This window comes from Tarenaya hassleriana, unplaced genomic scaffold (assembly GCF_000463585.1).
Source record: "Tarenaya hassleriana unplaced genomic scaffold, ASM46358v1 Cleome25, whole genome shotgun sequence".
Classification (NCBI taxonomy): domain Eukaryota; kingdom Viridiplantae; phylum Streptophyta; class Magnoliopsida; order Brassicales; family Cleomaceae; genus Tarenaya; species Tarenaya hassleriana.
Window position 1 is genome coordinate 696,664 of NW_010965775.1, and position 16,731 is coordinate 713,394.

General features: G+C 39.4%; 5 protein-coding genes and 1 non-coding gene across 9 annotated transcripts in view; 3 read left to right on the forward strand and 3 right to left on the reverse strand.

Moving 5' to 3' along the window:
* LOC104816272 (kinesin-like protein KIN-10B) overlaps positions 1-1,339 on the forward strand; it is a 4,197-nt gene extending 2,858 nt beyond the window's left edge. The window contains exons 8-13 of one of the 3 annotated variants that reach the window (XM_010545004.2): positions 66-328; positions 412-458; positions 538-559; positions 747-809; positions 886-924; positions 1,093-1,339. In XM_010545004.2, the coding sequence (XP_010543306.1) occupies positions 66-328; positions 412-458; positions 538-559; positions 747-809; positions 886-924; positions 1,093-1,176 (518 nt within the window). In that variant the 3' untranslated portion in view covers positions 1,177-1,339. Of the gene's footprint in view, positions 1-65; positions 329-411; positions 463-537; positions 560-746; positions 810-885 lie in introns of those variants that run through there. The other 2 variants (XM_010545003.2, XM_019202863.1) reach the window with 2 other exon arrangements.
* LOC104816271 (metallothionein-like protein type 2) lies at positions 1,273-2,311 on the reverse strand. Its single transcript, XM_010545002.1, has 2 exons — positions 2,141-2,311; positions 1,273-1,680 (listed from the first exon to the last, which is right to left on the reverse strand). Exons 1-2 carry the CDS (start codon positions 2,203-2,205, stop codon positions 1,500-1,502), a joined length of 246 nt encoding a protein of 81 aa, XP_010543304.1. The 5' UTR covers positions 2,206-2,311; the 3' UTR covers positions 1,273-1,499.
* Positions 2,312-4,931: 2,620 nt separating this feature from the next.
* Positions 4,932-5,004, reverse strand: TRNAK-CUU. The gene has a single exon. It is a non-coding gene; the product is annotated as a tRNA-Lys (tRNA).
* A 32-nt stretch (positions 5,005-5,036) lies between these two features.
* Positions 5,037-9,264, reverse strand: LOC104816274. 2 transcript variants are annotated; one of them, XM_010545006.2, is made up of 6 exons: positions 9,165-9,264; positions 8,424-8,474; positions 8,245-8,314; positions 7,843-7,928; positions 5,966-7,742; positions 5,038-5,754 (listed from the first exon to the last, which is right to left on the reverse strand). In XM_010545006.2, exons 4-6 carry the CDS (start codon positions 7,903-7,905, stop codon positions 5,171-5,173), a joined length of 2,424 nt encoding a protein of 807 aa, XP_010543308.1. In that variant the 5' UTR covers positions 7,906-7,928; positions 8,245-8,314; positions 8,424-8,474; positions 9,165-9,264; the 3' UTR covers positions 5,038-5,170. The 2 variants fall into 2 exon arrangements, with proteins under 2 accessions (XP_010543307.1, XP_010543308.1); XM_010545005.2 differs by having other exon boundaries at positions 5,037-5,754; positions 8,245-8,474.
* A 2,713-nt stretch (positions 9,265-11,977) lies between these two features.
* On the forward strand, positions 11,978-14,715 carry LOC104816275 (probable protein phosphatase 2C 66). Its single transcript, XM_010545007.1, has 4 exons — positions 11,978-13,782; positions 13,871-13,984; positions 14,140-14,404; positions 14,500-14,715. The coding sequence occupies exons 1-4, from the start codon at positions 12,139-12,141 to the stop codon at positions 14,613-14,615; spliced, it is 2,139 nt and encodes a 712-aa protein (XP_010543309.1). The 5' UTR covers positions 11,978-12,138; the 3' UTR covers positions 14,616-14,715.
* A 1,320-nt stretch (positions 14,716-16,035) lies between these two features.
* Positions 16,036-16,731, forward strand: part of LOC104816276 (WD repeat-containing protein 44) — a 3,466-nt gene continuing 2,770 nt past the window's right edge. The window contains exon 1 of the mRNA XM_019202887.1: positions 16,036-16,731. Coding sequence (XP_019058432.1) covers positions 16,174-16,731 — 558 coding nt within the window. The 5' untranslated portion in view covers positions 16,036-16,173.

Below are 16,731 nucleotides of genomic sequence, written 5' to 3' on the forward strand. Positions count from 1 at the left end.
TGCCCCCCCCCCCCCCCCTTTTCCATGCATTCAGGTTTCAAGGCCTTCGGATTCGGTTTTTGCAGATGACCCATTGGAGAATTACGAAAAGAGTGCAAGGCCAAAGAAGTGCTCTGAACTAAGTCCTTTCAGAAAAGCTCTATCTCCTATGGACTCGAATGCTGAACAATACCCAGAAGGGGGGGAAGCCACAGTCTCTGATATGCAGTGTCCATCTACCCTTGAGCCAAAAACTCCAAAGACACCTTCCCTTGCTGCAGATACAAAGAATTCGCAAATGGGTTTTACCCCTTTTGAGAAGTTCAATGCTTGGAGCACAAGTGTGAAGGTATTATTAACCAACATTTCTCTTGATGTTAATAACACATACATACGCTGGGAAATCTGATTCATTCATCTTTGATTGTCCAGAGCTCTCTGGTACAAGAATACATCGACTTCTTGAACACTGCTAGCAGGTAACTTCAATTTATATACCTTTTCCACAAAAAGAACCACTAACCAACTCCATTGTTTTATCGGTTTTCCAACGCGCAGAGAGGAGCTACTGGAACTGAAGGTATATTGCACAGAGCTTAAACAAAATTTCGTCTTGTATAGTTTCATATCCTGGTTTTGCATCATCTTCTACCTCTAGCAGCCATAACAAGCTACCGAAAGGGAGAACTCTTTGTCACACACTGTGAATAGTCTTGAAAACTGTTCTTGTTTTCTTGTTTTCTGATTTCTACGCAATTTCATGTCAGGGAATCGGACAGAAAATGGCGGAATACATACTGGATCTAAGGGAAACAAGCCCCTTAAGATCGGTATTTCACCTCATCTTATACTTGTTTTTGTCTTCCAACAGAATCTCTCTTAACTAACCCCCCATCTCCTCAACAGCTAAATGACCTCGAGAAGATAGGTCTCTCATCAAGACAGGTACTTCAACTCAACCCTTCTATCCATTCACCATCACATAAAATCTCACACAAATACCAAAGCCTAGTTGTCGGGACCTATTGCCACGAGCTTTTAGATCCCCTCTGACATATTTTCTAAACCCGCGATCATCATCATTCAACCCGTGTTAACGTTCCCTCGTTTCAGGTCCACAACATGCTCAAAAAAGTCACTGAAGGAGTGCTCGAGAGACCAGAATCTTCAAAGCCATCTGCAACAACACCCTGTTGACCTCGATCTCTTTATTATGACCAACCGATGTTTGGTCATGTCTCAAATCTGTATGGCTAATATCTGTTACTATTCAGTGACTGAAGAACAAGAAAGTAGCAAACCCATCATAATCTTATATTAAGACCAAACCCGCAGAGACATAAATCCAGACAGAGATTTAGCGACGGCGACGAACAACATCTAACGCCGGCGACGGCTGTTTGTTTATTTAATACATTAAGCCAAACATTAAATAAAAACACCATTAGGGCTACTACTGCAAAGCTCACTTCATATCATCTCTGCTATATTGCGGCACCAGAGCTACGCGTTAGGGTTCTTCATTTACAGGTGCAAGGGTTGCACTGGCAGTCAGACCCACACTTGCAGCCACCGTTCTCGGCACCGGTCTCGCCGGAAGCCTCGCCGTACTCGGCCTTCATTGCCGGAGCAACGCCGATGATGAGGGTCTCGGTGGTGGTGGTCTCGCCGGAGAAGCCCAGGTCTGGGTACATTTTGCACCTACGCAGAAGAAGAAACCGAGAACACACACATCACGATCACTGAGAACCGATATCGCATCTCAGGACCCGAAATTACTTTGAAAGAGAAAAAAAAATTGCATGCCGAAATCCAAGAGCCAAACATCCAAGGATTATGGAAAATCAAGTTTGTTTCAGTGAGAGATCAAAACGCGACCGAAATTTCAAACTGATCGAGGTGCTGGAGCCATGAAAACGACGATTTGTCCAGAAATCCCTCAAAATTCGCATATGAAAAGAGATCAGAAACCAAACGTCGAGATACATAACCATGGAGCCAAGGCAACATCCATTTCTCAAACCAAGGCATCAGCAAACGAAAGCCTCAGCTCCGTATAAAACACAACAAACCATAGCAGGACACGGATCGCAGCGGAAAACAACGATTTTCCCGAGAAACAAACAGGGGAAAACATAGATAGAGCGTCAAAAGAACTTACCCTCCGCAGCCATTGCCGCACTTGCATCCAGACCCACAACCGCAGTTTCCTCCACAGCACGACATTTTCTCGAGAAAATTTCACAAAGTTAACCGAGAAATCTCAGAGAATTCACAGAAAGAGTAACCCAAAGCTTCGATCAGAACGCTGCCCTGAGACTACGGCGGAAGAGGAGCCCCTTCCATTTATAAGCCAAGTGATAGTACATCAACCGTCCACGTGTCGTAATCCTGCTCCACACTTATCTCCTACAAACAGTCGGCCAAGGACTAATACTAATTACATATTTACCCTTTCCGCATTAATTCTCGTACGCCTCTTTTCGTTGCCCCAATAATTGCGAACTGTGAATTGGTTCTGGTGCTTTCTAGAGCACACCGCAATTCCGTGTCGGACGCTCTTATCACCGTCCGATCTCAATCGGTTTTAACCAACGGCTGTGATTTATATAAACCCTGCGTATCTTCAAAAAATAGGTTACCATTGATTTTCCTAACATTTTTTGGAGATACTTATTAGGGAAAGTAATTTTATTTTAACATAATTGGTAATTTTTCTATATACAGAAAAGGAGAATTCCTCAATTGATTCACTAATCTTATCGTGTGTTTTTTTAGTTGTCTTTAGTATAAATTATATTTTAAAAAACAATATATTAACAAAAACCATGTATATTTGGTGCTGAGGAACATAATAAAATGTATTTTTGTTGATTATAATTTATTTATATTTTATGTGGAATGCATTTATGCCTGGTCGGGAGATATTACACGAGAAGCCAGTTCCCGAATCTTATCTGCCTCCATCATATTTCTTTTCTTTTTTATCTTTTCTTTTTTTATCTTTAAAAGATTTCGAACACAGAGAAAATTTAAATTAAAAAAATACTTAATGAGCTTGAAAATAGTTAATGCTACATTAAAAAAATTACCATTGAACAACAGCAGAAAAATTACCAATTAGCCAAATCTACTTTACATGTATGAAGTATATGTGAGAATGGGAAAAAAACATGCATGGATGTGCATGCATGTATGCATACATACATACATATTAGGGGTGGACACGGGTCGGATACCCCCAATTTTTAGAAAACCTTCTCGTCTTCATTACCACGGGTTTTACAAAAATATTATCTCAGTCTTGGCTTCATAAAATCTGGATATTTGTAGCTCGGGTTTAATGAGATTTTCGGTCTTGTACTCGCAGATACCCGGACCCATACGATTTATAAAATTTTGAACAATAAAATGATAGATATAGAAAATACAAATGAGAGAGGTCAAAGTATAAAGAGAAAAATTCACGATGAAGAGAGATGACTAAAATTTTGAGAGAGAGATGAATGGTTGATTCGGTTACATAGAATTAGATTTGGAATGATGAAATTTTTGTATAGAAAGGTTTAGAACATAAAAAAATTTAACTAAAATAAAAGTATTTTAATAAATAATAAGAATAATTTAGACAAAAATGTTATAGATATAAAGTATATTTTAGATTTTTAACAAATATATCGGGTACCCCCGGGTACCCTTTGTAAAATAATTGAACCCCACTCGAACTCGGGGGTCGAAAATTTAGTCTTATTAATACTCGATCTCATCATCGTTAATATTCGGGTACTTGTTAAGTCGGGTACCTCCAAACCCCTGGGTTACGGGTTAAAACGCCCACCCCTAATACATATAGGGGTGTCAATCGGGCCAGTCCGGCCCGATCCGACCCACATAAATCCTTTATAAATTTCATCTTTTTTTTTAATATCGGGCTTTCGAGACGATTCGACTGAACCCGATTCAAGCCTAACCCGAAAACCCAATTTTTTTCGGACCGAAAAATTTAGGCCCGAAGTCTGCTATTTTTTGGATTAGGTCGGATCGAGTTTTGGGCCTTGGACCCAAATTGACACCCCTACGTCTATAGATGTATGTGAGATGAAGAAACGACATTGTGATGATGTGATGTATAATCTATAGATGTATGTGAGATGAAGAAACGACATTGTGATGATGTGATGTATAATCATGAGAAAAGGCGGAAATCTACCAAATGAGAGGGCAAAAGAGACAGTAATTTTTCAATTTCACTTCGAATTAGATTTGGTACGATCAATAAAAATTGGAGAGAATCTTCAATTGGTAGTAATGATAAAAGTAGTAGAAGTACGGGTAATGCAGTACAATCACTTGTCTTAGCAATCATTCTCTTTGGTTACCTCGCATTGAAAGATATGTTTTTCAATTATGACATCATCTCTTATGTTCATAAAATTATTAAATATTACTATCGAGAGATTCAAAATTTAATTAAAAAAATTATAATTATTTATTATCTTGTTCCAATATAATTTTGTAAATGACAAATACATGCGTAATTAATATCGTTGTAATTAAGAAGAAAAATTAAATAATTTGGGTGTCGATGATTGCTATAAATAAGAATAGAAGACATTTAGTTATATGAGAGTAGAATAATGAATTAAGACGAGCAAGATAAGAAAAGGAATGGGTGGTGGGAGAAGAGGGCCGACTTGGTACGCTTTTTAGCGGTGGGCCCATTAATGGGCTCTTCCATCCGATGTGGGATCTTTTCATGCTTTGTTCGCATCTGTGCTTTTATCACTACTTCTACAGATTCTTCAAAATCCTTTTGATTTGAAAACTCTTCGGCCTAATCCAGCCGAATCGACTACTCATAGTCATACTTTACATATTATTATTATTATTATTATTATTATTGGGAAAAAAAATAAGAAGCAAAACAAAAAAAAAGGGTCTACGCAGAGCATCGCCCACCATGGGGCTCGAACCCACGACCACAAGGTTAAGAGCCTTGCGCTCTACCAACTGAGCTAGACGGGCTTTTGCTATTCCCTTAAATTTTTATTTTATTAATACACAGAGTAGCACGGGGAAAAAAATTGCATACAACAATTTCATGTGTTTTGCCTCTGAAAGTATAGAAAAAGTATAATAAATCTTCAAAAAAAAAAAAAAAAAGGGGAACCCTGAGTTGTGCAATGCACACTCAATCCATCACAAGAAACTCCTCAAGAAGCTGGTCGAAGATCAAGTCCTCGACTTCAAGCCCCACACACTCACTATCAAACTGTAAGTTCATCCATCCGTCGGATTTCGACAAATCCCTACTCACAAGTTGATCTAGCGGTTGCCCTTCTATTGGCTTCCACCGCAAGTAACCGCTTATCCTAATCCACACGTCCTTTAGCACGCTGTATCCAGCCGGCATTGGGTGGATTCTACACAGTGATGATAAAGGCATTGGGCTGTAATAGTAAGACCTCTCGTATATCTCGATCAGTACCTCGTTGATGAGATCGAAGAGAAGCAAGTGGTAGCAGTTCCCGCCTTCTTCGTTTCCCCAACACTCTGGATCTTCAAGCATGCATCCTGTCGTGACTTCTTCGTAGACTAATGGGTCCAGCGGCTGGTAATCCGAGTTCCATGTCGAGAGTGACTCTTTCGTTCTGAATCCCGATATTTCTAGAATGTCTCTCACGTAGTTGAAATCTGCTCTGTCTTCTGCTTCTACCTCGACATCTTCATCATTGGCTACTCTTTCCAACTGCTTTTCGGTTTCTGCATCAATTTCTGTGCCCGGGTCATGCCCAAAACCCGGGTTAAAACCAGTCAGTGGGAAGAAAAGGCGGGTGCTTTATAGCTATTTGTAGAAGTAAGTTCAAAGAAGAAAGGCTGATCATGTTGTAAACCGAGTTAAAACGAGTCAGTGAGAAGAAAAGACAGTGCTTTATAGCTATGCATAGAACTAAGTTGAAAGTTGAGTGTGTATATATGTATATACCTTGAGAGATGGAAACTTCCGGAGCATCTTCATCGAAAGAAAATGAACACTCGAGGCAAGGACTATCTTCGGATGACTCGTCTGAGGATTTTGTTGTGGTTTCCTTACAATGATCATGTTGAAGCTCGGTATCAAGCATCAACTCGTCATCGATCTCTGTTTCTACTTTTTCCTCCTCGCTATCTGAAGCAGCTGCCAGTTCCAGCTTTCGCTCTGTAGCATCAACCGTATCCTCTGATGCTTCACTTTCTATTGCCGTGTCCAGCTGATCTATCGAGACTAAGTCATCTTGTCCTAACTCATCTGATGTACGTGCAGTAGCAAATTCGCCGACTTGCTTCTCAGAAGATTCCTCAAGCTTAAAAGAGTAACATTTCATTTCAGGTAAAGAAAGAATCCTTCCCAGTATTTTAGGAGCAACTCTAGAGGGCAACACTGATTCCTCCGCCTCTGGTTGCGATTTTTCTGAAATTTGGCTCTTCCCTTCTCTTTGGAAGCTGCATTCATACAACTGAAGATATCTATCAAGTGATCCGCCTAGTGATGATGTTCTTCTTATTTGCTTCAGTTTTGAATCCCCCTTTTGGTTCCTATCTACAGACGGTCCCTTCAACTGATAAAAAACGTCTTGTCTCAAGTCCTTCGAAAAACCATACTTACGAGGGACTTTGTCAAGGACAGCATCCATGGTGATACGGTGTTTCTCATTCTTGTGCTCATTGATCACATGCCTTATCTTCTGTCTTAGATCCTTGAAACGTTTGACTACCACTTGATTCTTTCCCCGCTTACTCGTATAACCAGGACCCGAGGAATCCTCAGCAGCAAATTTTGCTATTGTGTCATTTAACTTCTGGATTCCATCTGCTCTGTATTCCACAGCTATAGAAGGAGCAGGGAATTTTTTGTCAACCCCATCTGATGAATCTCTCTCATTACCATTGCTTTTAGCAAGCAAGACATTATGATCTTTGGGTTGAGAATCTCTCTTTCCGGGGGAACTGGGGACAGGAAAGGACCCAGCCTTAGTTAATACTGTTCTGGCACTAGAAGTGTGCTGACTGTTGAAATGCCGAGCTAAAGGAGAATCCGGGCCCTGCAAAACTTTTAACAAGAAATTTCTGTTCATGTGTATCAGATTAAGTGCATCTAGGCATGCTTTTGATCGACGGGGTGATGCATCATCATTCTCCACAAGTTCCTCGTCGTGTATCAACTTCGGGTCATACCAAGCTTTCTTATCTCTCTTCTTCTTCTTCTTCTTCTTCTTGGAATCTCTTTCTTTTACATCTGATCCATTTTCATCTACATCTACTTTACACTCATCGTTGTCGCTACAGCTTGATTCCTCAGACATGAGAAAAAGCGGGTTCAATGAGCCAATAGCAGGAGAGGCACCGCCCGTCTGGTTAAAGACTCTGGTATGATCTTCATTCGAGGAATTCTCATCTGAAGATTCTAGATGACGGAATGACTCACTCTCTAAGGAATTCGATTGGACAGGGTAGGTAGAGCTTCGTTGATGGTGGCTGCTCCTCTTAGATTTGTCATCTAATACAAGTGCCTTGAGTAGGGCCTTCACAGACTTTTTAATTTCTGAGTTTGTTTTCCTTGACTTCTCTTCTGAATGATGCTTCTTGGGTTTCTCCTCTGAATGATGTTTCTTGGGTTTTTCCTCTGAATGATGTCTCTTAGATTTCTCCTCTGAGTTATGTTTTTTCGACTTCTCCCCTGAATTAGGCTTTTTGGGCTTTCCCCGGGGATTTGGCTCAGAGTCCTGAATAAATGCATAGAATAAGAGCCAGACTTAATCACAAGGTGCTGAATTCCCTAAGCACCACTAATTATAACCAATACATTAGTTAGCATCGACTTACTACATAGCTGGTATCTTCAGTCTTGCTCGTGGATGGTGAAACACAATCTGTCGATGGTTCCATGTTATTCCCTTCTTCTCTAGTTTCTGAAAGGGAAATGGAAATGTTAAGAAACTAAAGAACAAACAATATCCATCGTGCTCTTCAGACATCAGAGGCTTCAAAATACTCTGAACGTTGCTGCTCATTGCAGCAGACAGAATTTCACAGCTGGCATGTTTCTTCCATGCTCTTAAAAGATGGAAAGATGGGTCTAGAAAAACTGGCATAGTTAACGAAAAACAAAATCTAAGAAAACTGTGATAGTGAAGGAAGAATCTAAAAAAAAACCAACTAAAGCAATGAGCTCGAGAATTCAATAGAACGAGATTTTGACAGCAAGGGTCAATTGGATCCTCTTACCAACATCATGTCTTCGACCAACAACCCTCTTGTATGGAAGTCTTTTCTTGATGTACCGCCAATGGTTGTGCTTAAGAATGTTAAACAGTCCCCACATGAATCCCGGGTGATTCTGAAGAGGGGAGCAAACGCTTTTCTCCCGCAAATTCTTTCCCATCGATTACTAAAAGAGATTTTACCTTGAAGAACTTCCAGAGTGGCAAATCACTTCAGCTACAAGTTTCTCAAACCTGATGAAAGTTCCAGCTTTATTGTTAGGTACCAAATAAGCAGATATCATACAGGTAAAACTGCAATAAACAGGGGAAGGAGACAGGAAATCTGATGAAAACGTGCATCCCCTGCGAAACTAAAGAAATTTCTGATCACCTTAAACTGTTCCAGCAACCCAAATCCAATAAAAAGAACACGAAAATCAACTCAATTGCCTATCCGAATATAGAGAAGTGGTAAGCGAAAGCAATGCAAGATCAAAATGTACAGAGATTTTCAAGCATAAGACATTTATCTGTGCTTCTGGATCAACGTTTATTACACTCTTTGAGACCGTGAGTATAGAAAGGGATTATGATCAAGTCAAAAGACGTATCTGTAAAAGAATGCAATGAAACATAAATCGTAATTTGACGCTTTCGTGCAAAACAGGATAACCCGTCAAACCTAGAAAATCATAATTTCTGAAATTCGTATTGGGCAAATCGCCAATTTCTGTAATTACCATCACATCCAAATGAAAATCTCAAACGCCAGAAATCAGAGAGACACCCCTAAGATGATGTTTACATAGAAAACTTCATCCCTAAAGCGGAGTTCTATCGTATTCTGCAATTCACGCGAAACTTTTCCGAATCAACCTAGTGATCGAAAGCGTTTCTCGAAGTTTTACGAATCACCCGAATGAATGAAATCACTATCGTCACCTTTTCGAGGACAACCGCGTTTTTCTGGGTGCATGTTGAAAATTTTCCCGATCTCCACCACAGCCATGGCGCGGGAGAGAGAGAGAAGGGCGTGCGTAACATGAACTTGGAGAAATGCCACGAACTCGTTGCTCGAAATCCTTTTAATAAATTAAATAATCTAAAAATGGGCCTGGGCCCATAAATTCATTCACAACAAAATAACATTCGAAGGCGCATAGTAATGCTCTCGGGTATTAAAAGCCCATAAAATCGTATATTTGGGCTGATTTTCTGGCCCATAACATTTGAATGATTGTCCTCAAACTTTTGCTGATTTAATTTGATTTTCTTGGCACTAATTTAATTTGATATTATATTTCTCAATATGATGATCCCACCCATTGTATCAAAATATAATCATATATATCTCTAATAATAATTTTCGTTTTATTTTACTTAATCAGGGCATATAAGATACTAGTTTTGGTTTGGTTTACACGTGTCGGATTCATTTTAATCCATGTACAACTACAAAGAAAAGATATACAAACTAAATAATAAGAATGAATTGGAAAATATTAAATTTAGACAGAGTTTTGTGAGGAAATGAGATGGGTTGTGTAATAGGAACTAAGATACAAAGTTACAAACCAAAGAATATAAAGAAAGGATCTTTTGTTGGTCCAAGATGGAATTAGAACCTGCCTAATACAGAAAGGGAGGGAGATAAAGATGTAAGATTCAAAGCCCAAAAGGGAAATATTATATATATATATATATATAGGTTGTGGACACACAACACAAGTGGTGTCTCACAACAAAGAGAAAAAGGAAATCAACTATTCAATAGCTAATTAGCGTAGTGGTGAAGCATTATTACATTTTCTTTTTCAATTGTCAATTTAGTATATTTTTCATGACTCTTACTTGTCCCTTCTGAATGCACATTGAGTTATTTAAAGCTATATAAAAGATGACTATAATTAAAGATTATATAATCTATAATTATTAAAGATTACAACAATGCTATAGTTCTATTGCTAGTTTGTCATAAATGATAAATATTGGTTAAAAGAATTCCAAGTAGTTTTATGACATATATAACAATTATACATGTTAGAATCATTCAGACATTCAAAACAAATAATGAATTAAACAATGATCAAAGTGGATTTTTATTTTTTTATTGAAGAAATTGAAAGAAAAAATTACAATTTTGGAAATAAAATATTAAAACATGAAAGAAAATGAAAAAAAAACCATAAATTTCTAACAATAATACCATTAAAATCATTCTACAGCTATATTTAATAACACAATTTCACTCGAATAAATTTATAAAATAAATATTATAAAATTTAGATTTATATTATTCAGATTTGGGCCATTTCCGATTATTCTAGATACAATTTTTCTTTTTCTTTTTGAAATGTAGATATATAGTTTTCTGTGTCATCTCGTGTCACTATATGTGTGTACGTGTAAATACGGAAAGTTCAAAGTAGGAAGAGACCTAGAGATTGTGTGACTTTTTGATACGAGTAATGGTAATTCCATCCTTCCACGTTCTCCAACCCAAAAAATCGTTGACAAATCACATCCCACTCATTTAATTTATTTAATTAATGTACATGAATTTAAAATATTGTGTAATGTTAAGTTGATAAACTATATTTGACCTGCAAATAAATAAATTTAAAAAAAATTCAAACCATGCCTTGAATTGTGCATCCGGTTATTTTCAATTTTTGAACTATTATTGTGGTTGTTGTCGTTTAATAATATTTACAAACAATTTGAAAACAAAAACATAGATTTTATTACAAGGAAATGAAGTGAAATAAGATGTATATATATATATATATATTCCAAAATTTCTGAGGTATAAAAAGAAATTAAAGCAAATAAATTTGGAATTTGTACTGAATTAACGATAATAGAATTAGTTTTTCAAGATAAAAAAAAAAATCTTTTGAAGTATTGCATGCACAATATATATATAGTATATCCATCATAGCGCACGGAATAAACGGCAGTGGAATCCAAACTTTAAAAAATAAGGGAATTAATTGAGGAATCGTATCAAATCTTTATTATATATATTATGCATATATTGGTCGAAAAAACAAAAGACGTAACAGAAAAAAAAGTTAATATATTTTATGCATATTAGAAACATATAAATTTTTATTTTTCATGAACAAAATAATAATAAAAGAACATCGATCCCAATAACATTTCTAAAATAGATTTATTTTTTTCCAGTAAAAAACTAAATTTATTAAGCACTGAAAAAATATTTTCCACATCCGAGTGGTCCAAGCAGGTTAATATGAGATTTAACATCACTAAGCATTATGACTTTTTGCCTCCATTAGTTTAATCTTTCCCACTATCCCTTATAAAACCCATTACATACACTCCTTCAAAAAGTCAACTCCGACCTCTTTTTATTTCTAATTAAAAAAATAATTATAAACACAAATATAAAAATCATACAATTTACAAAACAAATTACCGAATTCTCTACTGCTGAAAACAAGAAAATAAAATATAGTCCAATATTTATTATGAAGTGTGTTCCACCATTTGTAATTTAATATAAAAAAGCATGGCTATTATTTAACCCATTTAATTATAAACTTCGATATGATTTAAAGTGTATCCAAATTACAAGAAGAATTGTAGAAATTATGAATATATATATATATATATATATATATATAATTGAAATAGGGAACACTTGTGGTGTGCAAAAAGTGTTGCCTAATTTTACTAATTCCATTGGCTATTAGAATAAACATAATAATTCCCTAAAGAATAAACCCTCTCAAAAGTCAACTCTCTCTCTCTCTCTATCTATATTGTCTCTTCATCTTCTTCAGGTTCTTCATTTGTCTCCAGCATCAAGAAACAAAGCTATTCACAGGAACTGGATACGACTATCTCCTTCTATGAACGACGCCGTTTAAGGAGCTTCCACTGCCTTCAAATGGGAAATGGAGTTACAAGTTTGAGCGGGTGTTGCGCGGGAACAACCGCCGGGGAAATCTCCCGGCGATACGACGTCGCTTTGATCCACGACGGACTAGGCCACTCCTTCTGCTACGTCCGACCCGATTTCGCCGGGTCGCCTTCCCCGGAGCCCCACCGACCCGACCCGGTAATCAAAACCACCACTTTCCGCACGATCTCCGGTGCTTCCGTGAGCGCCAACCCCTCCACGGCTCTGTCGACGTCATCAGTCTCTCCGGTGACGGTGATGGCGGACGTTTCGTCTCCGTACAGCTCCGCCGCCTTCGAGAGCTCCGACAGCTTCGCTTCCCTTCCTCTCCAGCCGATGCCTCGCGGCGCAACGTGGCAGTCCGACCCGGTTAACCCACCCGGGACAGGATCCGGCCCGATCGAGCGGAGGTTCCTGTCGGGTCCGATCGAGAGCGGGTTGTTCTCAGGTCCGATCGAGAAGAAGGAGACAGAGAAACCTAAGAAGACGAGCAGCCGGACGATGACGAAGAAGAAGAATAAATTATCATCGAAGCCCAAATCGAATAAGCGATTTATCGTGTTTAAGAGCATTTTCATGAACTTGATTTCCAACAAGATCTCGCGATCGAAGAAGAGCGTGATCGAGCCGATCAGCGGTTCTGATTCCGTCAACGAGTCAGAATCCGACCAAAATCCCGACAATCAGACACAGTCTAACTTCTCGAACACTAACCTGAGCAGCCACGAAAGCACTAACACCGACGAGGAAGAAGAAGAAGAAAACATCGAGTCTGCTCTAAAGGGCCAAAACGTTCAATGGGCACAGGGGAAAGCAGGGGAGGATCGAGTACACGTCGTCGTTTCGGAGGAAAACGGTTGGCTTTTCGTCGGGATCTACGACGGATTCAACGGTCCTGATGCTCCGGATTATCTACTCAGCAATCTGTATACTGCAGTGCACAATGAGCTCAAAGGGTTGCTCTGGAATGACAGGTTTGACTCCAATGGCGAAAATTTGAGTTCGTCTGGTGAAAACGGTAAAACCCAGATGAGGGAATCGGGTAAGGTAGAGTATGATCCAGATTCAGGCAAAGAGAATTGCCCGATGAAGAACGGGGACACTGTTGCTTGTGATGCAAGAAAGCAAGGAGGGAGGAGGAGTGTGAAGAAGTTACAGTGGAGGTGCGAGTGGGAGGAACACAGCTCGAGCAACAAGAGCAATGGTGGTGAGAGTGAGAGCAATGGCTGCTGCTATAATCAGAAAGGTTCAGACCTGGTGATAAACCACAAGGACGTTCTGAAAGCTCTTCTTCAGGCGCTGGGGAAAACAGAGGAATCCTACTTGGAGATAACTGATCAGATGGTGAAGGAGAATCCTGAATTGGCATTGATGGGTTCGTGTGTCCTGGTGATGTTAATGAAAGGAGAAGATGTTTACGTTATGAACGTTGGAGACAGCCGGACAATTCTGGCTCAGAGGCCTTGTTTCGGTGCCGGGTTTGGGAGAAAAAAACGTCAAGAACTGGAGAGAATCAAGGAAGAGAGTTCGCTTGATGATCAAGTAACAGACAGAAGCGAAACGTTCTTTAGTGGGTTGCCCAGTTCAGTTCCAGTTCAGCTCACCATGGAACACAGCACAAGAGTTGAAGAGGTAAAGAACCAGACAAAACGCCATTGCTGCTTCTGTTCATCACACACACAAAAAAAACTGAACTCCCTTTCCTTTTTCTATGCATCAGGAAGTGGAAAGAATCAAGAAGGAGCATCCTGATGATCCTTCTGCAGTTGAAAACGACAGAGTCAAAGGTTATCTGAAGGTCACTCGGGCTTTCGGGGCAGGATTTCTCAAACAGGTAACTCATACCAGATGTTGAAAACCCATCAAGATTCCAGCTTTGTATCTTGGATCAATGGAAAGAACGATGCCTTTTAGGCTGAAACATAAGCCCGAATCGATCTTTTTAACTAAGTTCATCGTTTTTTGTTGGATTGGAAAATCTTTGGACAGAGGAAATGGAACGATGCACTTCTGGAGATGTTCAGAATCGAGTATGTCGGAAAAGCTCCGTACATAACATGCTCGCCGTCCCTGTGTCACCACAAGCTGACGTCACGCGACAAGTTCTTGATTCTCTCATCGGACGGACTGTACGAGTACTTCTCCAACGAGGAAGTCATCTTCGCCGTCGAATCGTTCATCGCCGCTTTCCCAGAAGGCGATCCCGCTCAACACCTCATCGAAGAAGTCCTCCTCCGCGCCGCCAAGAAATTCGGTAAGAAAACGCAAACGCAAAACTCCAAACGCAAACGCGAGACGCCCTTTCTGTGTTCCTGATCCAGAGAAACACCCTTAAATGCTGCGTTTCAGGAATGGATTTTCATGAACTGTTGGAGATTCCACAAGGAGATCGCCGGAGATACCACGACGACGTGTCTGTGATCGTGATCTCTCTCGAAGGAAGAATCTGGCGATCGTCGATGTGAACATTCGATTCAAGATTCCATCCACTCCGGAATCTTTTGAGATTCCCTTTTTTTCCATGGATTGATGACGTAATAATACGCTTTTTTTAATTCTCTCTCACCTCATTTTTTCATATCTTGTATTGTATTTACCAAATAGTATATATATACATAGTGAATATATATCACCAGAGACTATATATTTTGGTTTTCTGTTATATGCGAAGAATGTTAAAACTGTAATTCATCCATGAAATATTATAGTCCAACTTCAACATAATTTTTCTTTTTTTTTATCGGATCAAATTTATATTTTTTTTAAAATAAGAATTATACGAATCTAAAAATCTATAGAATTAAGAATTCTACAACATTGACCTAACACACCCTTCTCCCCTCTTGTTCAAAATTTTTTGATAAATGGTTTCAAAGTTGGGTAAAACGCGTAGGAAATGATTCAAAATACTCACGACATGAACCAAACTTGTAAAGTCATGCCACCAATGCAAATTCCAACCTACATGAATACATACATGCGCGTATATATAATGTATAGCCACGTGTCTATCAGGGTTCTTGTCCGCGTGGCAGGAATTAGCAAGTGGAGAAGATATTTCCGAGTGACACTAGTGGTTAACCTAAACCACTATGACCCATATTTTGAAAATGACAAGTCAAATTGTAAAAAAAAAACTTAATTAAGTTTATTACAGGACAACAACTAATTCAAACTGATTTTCAAAACTGACATAGTACAAACAAACACAAGACAAGACGACTAAAGCCAAGCATCACAAAAATCAAATAGGTTACAAAGCAAATTGCATTACGCTCAATTATTTGTTATATTTATTAAGCATCCATAAATTTACCATCGGAAATGTAATTGAAAGAGTATGAATCACAGTGTATAATCTTATATAATGTTATGTTTTATTCGTTTGGTTTTATTTAAATAATCTTACAATTTAAAATACGGTGTAATGCGCACATATTGAAAAACTAAACTGATTTGGGCTTTATTTGAAATGGGCCACGAGGGAAAATTATTTGCATGGGCTTTTACATGGACCATTTCTTACATTATGACGTGACACTCTCAGAACCGTAGATCGCGAAGGAAATAAACTATGACGTGGCACTCTCAGAACCATAGATCTCGAAGGAGAAAAGGCACCTCAAGGAAAACTAGATCGTACGGTACAACACTATTTAACGGTTGGAATCTCCTTGTTTCTCTTCCCACTCCAAACAATCGTACCCAAAAAAAAAAAAAAAAAAGAAGAAAGAAGGAGCTCGGGAGAAATTTGATTTTTTTTTGCCAGAAGAAAAATCTGGAATCAGCCTCGGATATTTCGAAATCGATGTGGAGAAATGGCGAATCGAGGCAACGAAAATGGCAGATTGGATCGGAGGTGAAGGAGAATCCTGAATTGGCGATCGATTCTTCGAGAGCTCCAATCGTCTCTCCACCGTTGTTCCGGAGGATTTTGCGTCGTCTTCGGACGAGGATGACGACTTTGACGACTGCCGGATCTCGTTCTCCTCTACCGTCTCCCGCGTCGCTCCCGCGGCGGAGATGTCGCCGGATTATGATATCTGGATGGCGGCCCCGGGGTCTGTGAGGGAGAGACGTCGTCGTCTTCTCAGCGGCATGGGGCTGGAGTCGAAGAAGAATATGCTTGGCTCTGTCTTCATCCAGCGAGTGGTTTCTACCAAACTGCCGCCGACGGTGAAGCTCGGTGGTCACGACCTAAGCAGAAGCGTTACAAGAGCAAAGCGAGAGGGTCATTATCAGAAACCGCCAGTAGACCAACGGATCGATCGGTTTTCGCCAATGCCGGTTCTGCTCGTACGGTCGAGATCACAATCCGATATTGAGATGAATTCTGCTGATAAATCGAGGAAGGAGGAGATGTTAGGGAAGACCTCGAAGTCGCGTCTAACCAGAACCATGTCGATGATTGTGGCGCCGTGCGCAAGAATCTGTCCGTGTTACACTCCGGCAAGAGAGTTGCCAGAGGACGCACAAATCGGCCAACCCACCGCTCAACGCAGCGGCGCGTTTCTCTCTTCAGCCATTTCGAAAACTAGGTTTGATGCGTTTTTGCTGATAAAGAATCTTGATACAGGGAAA

Bases quoted from the DNA above. Each gene is read 5' to 3' on its own strand.
- LOC104816274 (XM_010545005.2), bottom strand. From the start codon at position 8,401: ATGGGAAAGAATTTGCGGGAGAAAAGCGTTTGCTCCCCTCTTCAGAAT. The intron at 7,929-8,244 runs GTAAGAGGATCC...TTTCCCTTTCAG, and splicing joins TGGTCGAAGACATGATGTTG to AAACTAGAGAAGAAGGGAAT. The intron at 5,755-5,965 runs GTATATACATAT...ACCCGGGCACAG, and splicing joins GGAAGTTTCCATCTCTCAAG to AAATTGATGCAGAAACCGAA.
- LOC104816275 (XM_010545007.1), top strand. From the start codon at position 12,139: ATGGGAAATGGAGTTACAAGTTTGAGCGGGTGTTGCGCGGGAACAACC. The intron at 13,783-13,870 runs GTAAAGAACCAG...TCTATGCATCAG, and splicing joins ACAGCACAAGAGTTGAAGAG to GAAGTGGAAAGAATCAAGAA. The intron at 13,985-14,139 runs GTAACTCATACC...ATCTTTGGACAG, and splicing joins GGGCAGGATTTCTCAAACAG to AGGAAATGGAACGATGCACT.
- LOC104816271 (XM_010545002.1), bottom strand. From the start codon at position 2,205: ATGTCGTGCTGTGGAGGAAACTGCGGTTGTGGGTCTGGATGCAAGTGC. The intron at 1,681-2,140 runs GTAAGTTCTTTT...TCTTCTGCGTAG, and splicing joins TGCGGCAATGGCTGCGGAGG to GTGCAAAATGTACCCAGACC.